This window comes from Saccostrea echinata, unplaced genomic scaffold (assembly GCF_033153115.1).
Source record: "Saccostrea echinata isolate AGI-Se365-2 ecotype Australia unplaced genomic scaffold, CSIRO_AGI_Sech_v1 ptg000030l, whole genome shotgun sequence".
Taxonomy (NCBI): Eukaryota; Metazoa; Mollusca; class Bivalvia; order Ostreida; family Ostreidae; genus Saccostrea; species Saccostrea echinata.
Window position 1 is genome coordinate 7,488,296 of NW_026889779.1, and position 13,982 is coordinate 7,502,277.

General features: G+C 34.9%; 2 protein-coding genes across 2 annotated transcripts in view; one reads left to right on the forward strand and one right to left on the reverse strand.

The window, feature by feature from the left end:
- The first annotated feature begins 431 nt into the window (after positions 1–431).
- On the forward strand, positions 432–11,046 carry LOC133196157 (gamma-aminobutyric acid receptor subunit beta-like). Its single transcript, XM_061332087.1, has 9 exons — positions 432–602; positions 1,953–2,056; positions 2,238–2,296; positions 3,950–4,173; positions 4,952–5,034; positions 8,056–8,193; positions 8,391–8,543; positions 9,071–9,309; positions 10,687–11,046. The coding sequence occupies exons 1-9, from the start codon at positions 520–522 to the stop codon at positions 11,044–11,046; spliced, it is 1,443 nt and encodes a 480-aa protein (XP_061188071.1). The 5' UTR covers positions 432–519.
- Positions 11,047–11,120: 74 nt separating this feature from the next.
- LOC133196158 (uncharacterized) overlaps positions 11,121–13,982 on the reverse strand; it is a 77,810-nt gene continuing 74,948 nt past the window's right edge. Inside the window, exon 17 of the mRNA XM_061332088.1 lies at positions 11,121–12,884. Coding sequence (XP_061188072.1) covers positions 12,640–12,884 — 245 coding nt within the window. The 3' untranslated portion in view covers positions 11,121–12,639. The remainder of the gene's footprint in view (positions 12,885–13,982) is intronic.

A 13,982-nucleotide genomic window follows, 5' to 3' on the forward strand; every position in this document is an offset into this window, starting at 1 on the left:
ACATAGCTCAGCAATAACGGTTGCCAACTCTATGTAAAAATGTTTGTGTCGTATTTAAAAAAAAAGTCTTTATGAATTAGATATGAGTAACAAAGTAACAATCTATACTTGACATATTTGCATAGTTGTCTGATACAGAAATTCCAGATACATGTGTAAATGTTTCTGCATTCGACATTTTCATCATGCATGCCATGTGGTAACCACTTTTAAAAAATCCACTAATGATATTGAGTGAATTTGTAATCTGTATTTTATGTAACTGTAGTCAACCACCTGGCTAACCATTTATGATTGTCAATTTGTCAACAACCTGGCTAACCATTTATGATTGTCATTTAGTCAACAATCTGGCTAACCACTTATGATTATGTCATTGATTGATATCGATATTAACCACTCGTGCAGTACAAATTCGCCCATCAATGATAAAAGTTGTAGAGATATACCAAATTCATCCACTGTTGCCTTATTACATCATTGGTGATTTTAAGTAATTAGTGGTTGCTACAATGCCACATGTGCAAACAAACGTATATGTATGTATACAGATCTGCTACGTACATTTCATGTATCTACAGCCTTCTTATTTCATTTTACAAGTTGGTAACTGGTAATTATTCACTCGCATGTATGATGACAATTTGGTCACCTTGCTTTCCAACTTTTCCTTTCATTTTCATCTAGATAATTCGCTTACTATTTAGATTATTTTCATAATTTTTACTTTTGTTGTTTTAGTTTTAGTTTAGTTTGTTATTTTTGTCAAATAATATACAGAAATTAATACATATCAATATCTGTCTGTTGTGCAAATCAATTTGAAATGCCCACAAGTTTTGAGTTTAAGAATATCCGCCCCTCAGTCAGGAAGGATAACTCTTAAAAATTGTTTAATTAAAAAAGTCTGAAAAGGAAGTTTGAAATTGAAATCCTTGCAACAATTTTCCCTTCATGCGCATCAATATGATTTAATTAAGGCTCCTTGAAGTCTTAGAAACAGTATTGTAAAAAGTTGACATTTTTAACCCATAAAAGAGCAAATTTAGACTTAGATACGAACGCTTATTGGCATGAGAAGGAATTACAAGTGAACTCTGATGTCTTGCAATGATATAAAAAACTGTTCAATAAAAGTAAATATAAGAACAAAATACCGTATAAGTAAAAAAAACAAACAAACAAACAAACAATTATCTCCAATTGCCTGGATATCTTTACTATTTTATCCTAAAATATATTTGTTGATCAATTTTCGATTAGAAGATGCATAGCTGGTGCATTTATGTTGCATTTCCTGAAATATATATACGAGATTTGACATTTTCCCCTTTATTATATGATTAACTTCAAAGATGAACTTTGAAGAAATATCTTGGGTAAATACATATGTGTATATATCACTTTGTGAATTCAGAGATATTTTTGTGAGCCTTTTCAATTATACTTAACTGCTGATTTTCAGAACCTGAAGATCGGACTACCTTAATTTAAATAAATTTGTATGTTGTGAAATCTCTGAGTTTCCTGTAAAACATAAAAAACATTTATTCTTGGGGAAAATAACAATAAAACATAGAACTCTGGGCAGCTCTGGGAACCCTGTATTAGAATCAATGCCGTGTTTGCATAGAAATTGATTCCTATGTGCCTATTGAAGTCAGTCATGGCGAAAACTGGAGGAAAAGCTTGATAAAGAATATTGTAATGGACTGGCACTCATTTCTATCACTCATGGCACTCTTTTTTGCGAGGTAAGACCTTACAAAATACTTTATTTCTTGAAATATGAAAAAACCCTGATTTTTTATTTAAATAAAAACTATGGAAATGGAATATTTTTTTAAAAAGGCTATCTTGAGCTAACTCAACGACTTTTATCTGTTAATTCCTCAAATCACAATTTTTAAATAGAATTTGTTTATATTTTCGTAAATTGCTTTTGCTTTTAGCGCAAAAAGTTTCTCCCATTCACCTGCTGACGCATCCTCTATAATTGACCGCCTCCTTAGTAACTATGACATCAGACTGAGGCCCAGCTTTGGCGGTAAAAAGTGTCAAGTTTCAATATTATCAATAAGTTAAGAAAGATTTATACTATATTTCATTCACATTCTCTCCAATGTATTTTACTAATTAGTATACAGTGACTAACATAAAATTTATGATCGTTAACACTTTCAAATGATTCCATACCTTCAAAATACATCTAACAAATCCACTTTCAGATAATGCAGTAGATGTTGGAATTGAGCTTGTGGTGGCCAGCTTTGATACCATATCAGAGGTCAATATGGTGAGTAGTTTTAAAGCAGTACGCACATCAAAATATTGTAAAACCGATTACATATTAGTACAAAAGATTTTGTACGAGAGTATAAGCTGTACATCGATTCGTCTAATCTTATGCATACACATTTTCAAGACCTGTATATAATTTTGATTACAAGAGATCCATATGCATATAATTTCACTTTTGTTTAGTCATTACTTAATACAAATATTGATAACAACCAGAATTCCATCCTGTATGCAACGATTGGTGTGGGGGATAACCATTTTTTAATTTACTATGTTTTGCTTCCCCCCCCCCCCTTATTTTCGATTTTTTATCTCTATGTTATATTTGGTTTGTTTTTTTACCTGAAAGAAGAAACTGGGCAAAATGTATGTAAGAAATCGCGGTATTTCTCTCTTTTTGTAGGGTTCGTCCCTTGATGCGATTTCTTGCACCATTTCTCGCACATATCAATCCATAATACGTACTTATTGCATTGTTTTATTTGACGATCAACACCCGTTTCTTCTGTTAGTGCGAATCATGAAAGGAAGTAAGCAAAAATTCCCGATTTCTACTCGAACGCTCATCATATTAATTTCACTCCGTTAGCTTCAAAATTGTCCAGCAACAAAGTATGGGTTCATTGTCACAAAAAACAAGGCTTCTGTCGATTTTTCTCGCTGGTAATTGATTCAATTATCATGGATCACAATACAAGATTTTAGTGTAGCAGATAATTCCATGTGACACCTATGCCAAGATTGATGTATTCCTCCGCGCAAATCCTTCTCTAATCAAATGAGATTTTTAGGCTCCATTTGCTTGTACATTTATATCTGTAGGTTCAGGCCACTCTTTTGTTTGCAAAAACGAAAATGTCTTCTCTGATTTATCGCCACTAGGAATATATCCGATCATATCTGTAATATGATTCAGATCTTGCGCTGATTAACGATATATAACATATAATTGTATCAATTGATGACTCCTGCTGAGATTAGAAATACAAAGATATAGATATAGAGTTTTATACTGTACAATGTAGATTTTTTTTACTCGTACCCTTCATTTTACACGCAATGATTTGGTCTTGAAGGACCTTTGAAGTTGTCAGATTTTTTTTCATTTTTGCACCTGAAATTTCTTAAATAACTGTCACCAACATCCTTAAGTCTGGGAATCTAATTCCCATTATTGCTAGAGATATGATGCATTTATCTCCCACGAATACCATTTTATTTTTTTAACAAGAGAATAATTTTTTCCGAGATCTTTTTTTCCTAAGACAAGTTTTGTTGATAGTAATTTCATAAATCTCAATAATGAGAACTTTACTTTAAATACTGAATTCACAAATTGAATATGATTTATTTAATATCTGAAGCTATAGGCATTCTGCACGCCTTGTTCACCCATGCATCCTCTTTCAGGAATTTATAAAGCACCCTTCTATTAAATCTGATCAAGAGAAATGCCATCTAGTAACTTGTTTTTAGGAACAAAAAGTCTTTTTTTTTTCAAATTGTCGCAACTGGCTGCAAAATTGGGATGAACGACCAAATTCGAAAAACGGAAGCCCCTTCCCATTCCTCCATGCGTGTTTGTCAGTCTGTTAAGTTTTGATAAACAGTATACTGTATAATCGTTGATGTTTGTAACTTCCTTTAGGACTATACGATAACCATTTACTTGAACCAGTACTGGACAGACGAGAGATTGACTCACGATAACCAGTCGTCTGCCTGTATTACTCTAACTGGGGACTTCGCCGACAAAATATGGGTTCCAGATACCTTTTTCGCCAATGACAAGAACTCTTTTCTCCATGATGTGACAGAGAAAAACAAAATGATCCGCCTGTACGGTAATGGATCAGTTATTTATGGGATGAGGTGGGTACATTTCCGACGGTCCGTTTTCGACACGCAAGGTTATATAACATTTTACAGCTTATGTTAAAGGAGGTTAGGTTGTCAACAAATTACACAACAGATCCACCTAAAAAATGAAACATAATTTTTCTAACTATAGTCTATTACTTAGAAAATAATTAAAAAACATGTTCAAGCTATAATATATTAACACAATTCCTTATACAGAACTCTTTTTTTCCGGAGGATTAAATAGTCTAAAATGGCTATGACCACCCAGCCCTTTTAGGTTACTTAGGATTTTGCTAACTTTCTATATGATCTCGAATAAATCAATGTACTTGACCCTGATCATGCAACTATCGCTTTTCATTATATAAAGAGCCCTAAAAGATATTGTAAGAGTTTTAATCAGCTAACAGTGAGAGGATGAGTCGATGGAGAGTGGTCATTCTCAGTGATTGATCTCCTTTATGGTTCAAATAAGGCACTCATATCAAGCTCTAATCCCGACTGGCAAGTGTAAATACAGTGCTGTTAGCTGAAATGTGATTGCATTTGGACGGCGGTGTTTGACAGACAAACGACCTCTCTTGCAATATTGCTCTATTATTTTGTGGCAAGTAGATGAATCTTACAATGAGATTAAACCTGTTGGACCTCACGTTCATCCCCTCTTTAAAATGATAGTTTTATTAATCTGATACTTTCACCATAAAATCATTTACAGGGGGGCAAAACATCAGAACGAATAAAACAAAAAAGTAATCAATGAGAATAATTGTTCGTCTTATCCTAGGTTTACCACAACCCTTGCCTGTATGATGGACTTGCGTAACTATCCACTGGATGAGCAAAATTGCACTGTTGAAATTGAAAGTTGTAAGTAAATACGGATTGTTATAATGCAGCTTGAAAAGCAATGCAAACTGAAAGAAATACGATTATTTTTTTTAAAACTTATCGTATCGGAAATTATCTTGTTTTGTTGGAACGTTAATATCCATAGGTTAAGTAGGTAAGTGAAGTTTCTGGCGATAACAGGAGGAGGGTGTTCGAGTGGTTTTCATTCTGACGGATCCGACCAGCAGAATATAGTTTCTTGTTTAATTTCAGCACTTACTTTCAAGTTAAATATTATGCCATACATAATATCGGGATAGTATCGGCCTCGTCCTCCAGGCTTGGGCCAAAACCAAAGCAAAAGTGGCAAGGTCACATTGATAAAATGAAATCATAATGACAAACTCGAAAATAAGATTTAACTTTAAAAAAGACAAGAGGCCCAAGGGCCTTAACGGTCACCTGAGTACAATACAACAATTTAGAGGATCCATAGAGTATTAAAATGAAATGAAAGGTGAAGCTTTGTTGCCCAAAAGCAAGAAAAATAGGGTGATCAGGATCAACAAAATAATTAGTCTACTATTCATTAACAGTTCATAAATTAGGTTCTAATCTGTTCCCCATTTATCACTATCACCATGCAGTATATTAACAATCTATCAGTGCTTTTGTACTATTTTAATTCCTTGTTGTAATCTCTTACATTGGCCTCTCTTGCTCTTTGATGAACATTTAATAAGACAAGTTATTTTTGTCTCATTTTTATTTATCTATTACTTACAAGTCCACATGATCATTAAAACTATGAAAATACTTTTTGTATTATACAATAAAAATTCTTGCATAATTCTCTTATTCTATTAATTTTTCAAGTACATTATTTACAATGATTAATTATCAAAAGTAAACGGCAAAGGGGAATAACTCCTCTCAGTAGAATGCAAATTAATTGAGCCCTGGCTAGGACCAGAACACTTGACCAAATGGTCCAGATGTTCAAAAATCTGGTAAAAATACCCTTCCTTATTACAACTTTTACACTTTTTGCCTCTGATATGCCCAAGTGCAGAGAAGATTTTTAAAGAAATAATGCATTTTCACTACAGATTCACTATATTATCAATAGAGCCCCCCCCACCCCTTCACCACCGAGAAACACCAGAGCCTCTCACCCTGGGACCAGAAGTTTCAAGTTTGCTCATCATAAGTAATCACTTTGTTTAACTGCTTAACATTAAGGAACAGACAGGATTATTTAATAGAATTAATGCATTTTCACTACATTATCAACAGCCCCACCCTTATACCAGCACATCTGACCCAGGGGTCATGCAATTCACTACTCTGGAAGAAGCACTCTTGCTCATCATAACTATATACTTAGCTTCTTTGCTTTTTAACCAGAAGCAGAAAAGAATATTTTCAAAGAAATTTTGATTTTTCACTATAAAATCAATAGAGCCCCCCCCCCCCCCCACCTTTTGACCATAACCCTTGACCCTGGGGCCATGAAATTATCAATTTTAGAAGAGGCATCCTTGCATATCATAACAATGTACTTAGTTTGTTTAAATAGTACCCGGGGGCAGAGAAGAAGATTTTCAAAGAAATAATTCACCTTCACTGTAGGAGCTATATAGCCCCACCCTAGCACAAGAACCCCTGTCCCTGGGGCCATGAATTTCACAATTTTGGAAGAGGTGTCCTTGCTTATCATAACAATGTACTTAGTTTGTTTAAATAATACCCAGAAGCAGAGAAGAAGATTTTTAAAACATTAATGCATTTTCACTATATATTAAATAGAGCCCTGCCCTAACATCAGAACCCCTGACCCAGGGGCCATGAAATTCATAATTTTGGTAGAGTTACTCTTGCTTATCATAACTATGTATTTAATTTGTTTAAATAATACCCAGGAGTAGAGAAGAAGATTTTCAAAGAAATAATACACTTTCACTATACGATCTATATAGCCCCACCCTAGCACCAGAACCCCTGACCCTGGGGCCATGAATTTCACAATTTTGGTAGAGTCACCCTTGCTTATCATAACTATGTATTCAATTTGTTTCAATAATACCCAGGAGTAGAGAAGAAGATTTTCAAAGAAATAATGCACTTTCACTATATGATCTATATCCCCCCCCGGGCACCAGAACCCCTGACCCTTGGGCCATGAATTTCACAATTTTGGTAGAGTCACCCTTGCTGATCATAACTCTGTATCTAATTTGTTTAAATACCCAGGAGTACAGAAGAAGATTTTCAAAGAAATAATACACTTTCACTATACGATCTATATAGCCCCACCCTAGCACCAGAACCCCTGACCCTGGGGCCATGAATTTCACAATTTTGGTAGAGTCACCCTTGCTTATCATAACTATGTATTCAATTTGTTTCAATAATACCCAGGAGTAGAGAAGAAGATTTTCAAAGAAATAATGCACTTTCACTATATGATCTATATAGCCCCACCCTAGCACCAGAATCCCTGACCCTGGGGCCATGAATTTCACAATTTTGGTAGAAGGCTCAATGCTTATAACAATCATGTCAACAGTTTGACTGCTTGATGTCCAGGAGTAAAGAAGAAGATTTTTAAAGATTGCATTAATTTGATGGTTTTAGCCCCACCCCTCAGGCCCCAGGGGGGCAGGGACCATGAAATTCAAAAATTTTGTTCCCCTTCACACATAGATGCCATATGCAAAAATTGGCTGAAATTGGTTCAGCGGTTTCAGAGAAGAAGCTGAAAATGTTCAAATGTTAACACACGACGCACGACGACGGACGAAAACAGATAGCAATAGGTCACCTGAGTGACTCAGGTGACCTAAAAAGAGAAAATATTTTATTCAAGTGGTTAAAAATGTACATTTTAAGCGATAATCACGGCAAGGCGTCCCACTTCACATGTACTGTATATGTATAGCGCTAACACGCGTAATTGAATTTTAACACGATGAAATGCTAAGTAAAATAAATAAATGTTTACATTTTAAAATCACAGGTGAATAAAAAGATAATTCGTCTAAACCTTGATTTTTACAGACGGTTACGATATGGCTGACCTGTATCTTCACTGGAGAAGCGGACTTCATTCTGTACACGGCATTGAGGAAATTGAACTTCCTCAGTTCTCCATTGTAGACTTCAGAACTGTAGAGAAGATCGAAAGTCTACTGACAGGTGCCAGAAAACTTATTATTCAAAGTACCTACAAAAAATGGGCATATTAATGAGATAAACGGAGTAGAAATGGAGACTATATAAAGTACTAGTACGGGCAATTACTTCAGACTTCAAATATGTGCACCAGGAATGTCGGTCAGACGGAAAATACATGTATTTGGGAATATATAAAGTTTTTACTTTTTTATCTTTAGGAAAGTATCCCCGTCTATCCCTGAGTTTTAAACTTCATCGGAACGTGGGTTACTTCATCTTCCAGACGTATCTCCCCTCAATCCTCATCGTTATGTTGTCTTGGGTCTCGTTCTGGATCAACCATGAAGCCACTTCAGCAAGAGTAGCTCTAGGTACATGTATCTCTGTAGCTCATTGGTCTGGGAAAACTTTGGATGGACGACCATACTAATTTTTCAAAGACCAATTAGCTACAGATTGTCATCGACTTAATTTCAGTTTATCTCTTCAAACTCACTACATGTATTTTACAGGCACGTAGTATGGGGGGGGGGGGGGCTGCGCCTCTCCCCACTTTTATTCCAAACAGTCTTCTGCTATTGAAAATGTTCATTGAATGGCTGGTTCCCCCTTTTGTTGTAGCATAGTTAAGTCATGGTAATCTGTTAATGTATTAATAAATTGTGGTCGTGAAAGGGAATTGGAACTATTACACCTCCCTCCCCGCAGAAATAGAATGTCCATGTTCGGACAATTTCTTTCTTTTTTCAGGTACTTTGTCATTTTGTTTTGTTTTATCCCCCTTTCAAAACCGATACTAAGTGTCTGATACAAACATAGCTACAGATTTGGTCTGAAAAAAAAAATGCAGTGGACGACCAGAGAGAAGGTATAACTATCGCCCTCTTGTCTTTAACAGGAATCACCACAGTTCTTACCATGACAACGATCAGTAATGGTGTGCGGTCGTCTTTGCCAAGGATTTCCTATGTGAAAGCCATTGACATTTACTTAGTGATGTGTTTTGTGTTTGTGTTCGCGGCACTATTGGAATATGCAGCTGTCAACTATACATACTGGGGAAAGAGGGCGAAAAAGAAAAGGCGAATCAAGGAAGAAAGCGCTCGTCGGACAAGATCACGAAAAGACGATGCGAAAGTAAATCCCAAATAAGTGTTGTTATACTTATTCTATACGAGGGGTGATCAAAAAGTTCGCGAACTAATTGAAATACTTCCTTAAAAGAAATAAAATGAGGTTTCAGTGTTTATTATTTTTTAAAGTAGTCCTCTCCGATTTTAATGCACATCTGCCATTGTTCTGCCCATGCGCGAATCACGTGATCCAGGCAGTCACGTGACATGCCCCGTAGCAGTCTGTTCAGAGAAGCTAAAAGATTTTTCCGAGTCTTGTATTTCTTACCATGCAAACTATTTTTTATAACAAGAACGGCCCATCTGTCAGAAATGGCCAAATCTCGGCAATAGGATGGGTGGATAAGGATATCCCTTCCCACAATTAGTATGGTGACCCATCACAACCCGAGTCCTCTGTCTCGGGATCGTCGTTTATCCAATGTGGATAAAGTATTGGCGCCTTCTTTTTATCATATCTCATATGTTTAAATTCTAAAGTTAACGATATGTTAGGAATATAATAATTATATTATTGTTAAGATATTCAACCATTGTTCTAATTGTAACTTGACGATATTTTATAACAAATTGCTCAACTACGGACACATCTTTTCCCCGGCTTGCTTTCGCTAGGCAACAGAATAAACATCATTTTTAACCATCTCCCTGTCTTCACTTAAACAATCAATCCAATTGATGACTGAATTTTTGGTAAGTCTTTTGTCTTCATTAACCTTGTACAAATTATCATATTCTACTGCAAAGGAATTTCCAAGATATACGTTAAACTTTACAGGCGTTCGTTGCTCGAGTACGACTGAGTCAACCATTTTTTGTCACAAGTGACCTACATATTGACGTCATTTTCACATTGTGACGTCACAAACACGGAGCAAAACATTATTTAACATCTGTTATTTATAGAACATGTGTATGACTATATGTGTGCCAAATTTCATTCTGATCTGAATTGTCGTTTTGTAAATATAGAAATAGTTCGCGAACTTTTTGATCACCCCTCGTACTTGTACTTCGGTTATGTTCCCTTACAAGTTTAGACTTTTTCCCGAATCCGGTTAAAATTTTGTATATATTTCAGAAGTCATGTAATAATTTTCAACTTTAAATCAGAAATTACAGAAAGACATTTACTACATCATTTTTTTTGGGGGGGGGGGGGATTCTAAAGTGAACGATGGTTAAAATTGATAGTGTTCTTAAACATGTACTCTTCAGTTTATATGTCCTCTAACAAGTTTAGAATTTTTTTAGTTAAAAATAATGGCATATAATTTTCAAAAGATAATTTTTAACATTTTTTCGTGGGGGGGGGGGGGGGGGTTCAATACTTAAGTGAAAGATGGTTAAAATTGATAATGATCATTGTGTTTCACTACAGGACAATGAAGCGCAAAAGAGGAATGTAGACAATTCCGATATGTCGCCAGTTATTTCTCTCCGAAATATGAAAGAAACAAAGATAGAGCTAGAAGCAGGAGACATCCCCTCCATTCCAAGAGCCTGTATGTCACGTGGTTATATCCCCGAATCCCTTGTTAGACGAAAACGGTCATCAAGTTTGAAAAGAAATCGTCTGCAAACTACACAAACAGCATATGATCCAAGAAAGAACAAATTTAAACTGAATTTTCTTTCCATTGAGGATGTTAATAACATTGATAGATTTTCACGATTGCTGTTTCCAGTGCTTTTTCTTCTTGTAAACATTGTTTATTGGGGATTTTATCTTGTGCTGTAAAAACTGTTAATGCCAACGAAAATAAAACGTAAAAACTTTTTCATCTTTTTAAAAAAAATATTTATTAGTTCTTCAATAAATAACAATGACATGATAATTATTTAAAGCCTCGTGGGCGATAACGCTCACCAAAGTCAAAAAATTTGAATAAACATGGGAAAGCTTTAATTCATATTAATATGGTTAACTTTAACCAATCTGTTTTTGAAAAGTCTTTAAAATTATATTTCTTTGTAAAACTTTTATACTCTATTTTTGTCTTGCTGTAGCCTCTGAGGCCATGTCATGAATTCACCACAAGGGAATGCTGCAATAGATCAATTTGATTTATTGTAGCCCTGCTCCTCTTGAGTGGAGGAGTTTCAATGATTATTTTCCTATATCATCCATAATAATCGCATGTAAATTTTTGATCCCCTTTTATGGCTCCAAACTAACCAAGGTGACAACGAAATAAACAAAATAAATACTACTCATTTTATTATATACCCAACTGTGTATCACTCAATTTTACTGTCCTGGGGTGTGATCCAACTGTGTATCACTCAATTTTACTGTCCTGAGGTGTGATCCAACTGTGTATCACTCAATTTTACTGTCCTGAGGTGTGATCTGACTTTCCATATCATCACCCCCCTCTGAAACTGATGAGTAGAACACATGACGTTTTCTCAAAAAGTTCCTTGAAAAAATGTTTTGTACGAATAATTGATCCCAAAAGTTTTATCATACTAGCTAATAGTAGAGGGGTATATAATAAATTTATCATTATAATAGTTACCTCGCATCTCATTTGATCTGGTATTGATAATCTGCACCTGTCAACTCAATGTGATACAGCTCTTTGGGTCATGTTACCAAAATTCTCTATCTATCTATCTATCTATCTATCTATATGTAGTCCTCCTGTTTATCATCAGATTGTACGTAAGAATTAAGTATAAGACATTTATTTCTACAGGAGCCCAGCAATATTCTTGGTGCTCTGATTTGAAAAATATAAATCTACACTTGATAAGGAAACATTCCTGCAAGTCATTTTAATGGCCCAGCGATTCTAAAATGAGAAGTTTCAATTAGATTACAACAGATTTTTACTATTCTTAATTACCTCCCCTTTAAAAGAAGCATGGCCTTAAATTGAACAAATTTGAACCCCCTATACAAAAGGATGCTTTGGGTCAAGTTCTACTGGAAGATGTATCTTATTCTGGAGAAGTCAAGAATGTGAAAAGTTAACAGACCAACTGTGTGACAGATAACAGACAAGCTTTGATCAGGAAAGCTCATTTGAGCTATTGGCCTAAAATTGTGTTATAAAAATAATGTAAACTGGTAGAAAAAAAAATTATCACAGGTAGTGAGTTTTGGGACAATATTTTGAGATTTCTACACGAAATATGATATATGTATAATTGTATATACACTAGAGCTCCTTAACACATAAATTACATGCTAAAATCTGTACAAAAACAGCTAAACTTCATTGCAGGCCTCTGATTTCTATGTTTATAAAGTGAAAACATTAATGACAAATGTCAGAAGCATTGTTAGAGTACCATCTACAAGACTGTAGTCCTAAGAAAGCACTTGTCAATGATGATAGTCATTCAAGTTAATTCCCACAATTCCATTGTGTCCATCCCTCATGTACAGGTACAGTCCTCCACTCCCTCCCTCAGGGTCTCCTGGGAGGTGGGTGTGGCAGAAGGATCTTGGTCCAGGGCCCAGACAGGGAAGTACTCCCAACAGTTTTCCGTCAAAGTTGTAGTGACAGAGATGTTCGATATAGGCCTCAGACAGGGCATTGTGTTGGGTGAAAGTTACGAGAAATCCAACTGTAAGATAATGGGACGTGATGTGAACATTTTATTAGAGGAACAATGCCTCTCTTAGATTAAAATCTCAATCTGGTTTTAATACATAACTTCCATATCAAATGAAATCCTGATTAAGTTGTTCTGAGAAGCACATGGTTCCATTTTGTGCAGTAGGTTGCTTTGTCAGTCTAAGCTAAGAATTCGATGCTGTGTGTTAAGCACTTGGATAAAACACTTTACAGGGTGTTTCATAATGTATGTTACATTTTTAAATATAATTATTTTTCTTACCTATCATATTTCTATTACAAACTATCTATCATTTTAAACATCAAATCCTGCATTTTTGTTCGATGTGAAAAAGTCAAGGAAATCATGGTATAACAATGATTAATTGTGACATAATTAGAATATTTTTCAAAATAGACTTGACTTATCATCATACTGATGAATTATGAAGCTGTTTTTTCCAATACATGTCACCAACATTCATTCAGAAGTTGAAGGAAATATTCCAAAAGAATGGAAGCTTTTTAAGATGCTTATCAAAAGGCTAGTAACAAGGTTAAAGGACAGGGACGAGCAACATGCGATAAAGACATTGTACTAAAGATTTCAAGAACTGAAGTTTTAATTGGTGAACTTGAGACTCTTAAGATAATTTAGCAAACTCCTGAGAAGAGTGTCAGATGGATGTTTTCAGAAATTGATGCTGGCAATATCAGCATTTCCAGCATATATTGAACTTTGAAATATGATATTAAGTTATCAATGTACAAAATTTTTAATAATGCAATACCCCATGGAAAGAGTTTGACCTCTGCATTTGCCAATCTCAATCTTTGGACCTTTTTCTGTAGGGGATCTTTGGGAACATGGTCTACAATCCTAGACCACAGATACTGAATGAGCTCAAAAAAAACATAAACCTTCAAATGAGGAGTGTCTATAAGCAAAAATAAGTGACAGGGTTCTACAAATTTCAAGAAGCAACTTTCATTTGTAGTTGAAATATTGGAGATAATTTAGAATATGTAATGTGGGCTTTTGACATTGTGAAATTCAAGGTAACAAAAATGAGGTAATTTAGAAATTTCGCTAATTTTCATTAATGTT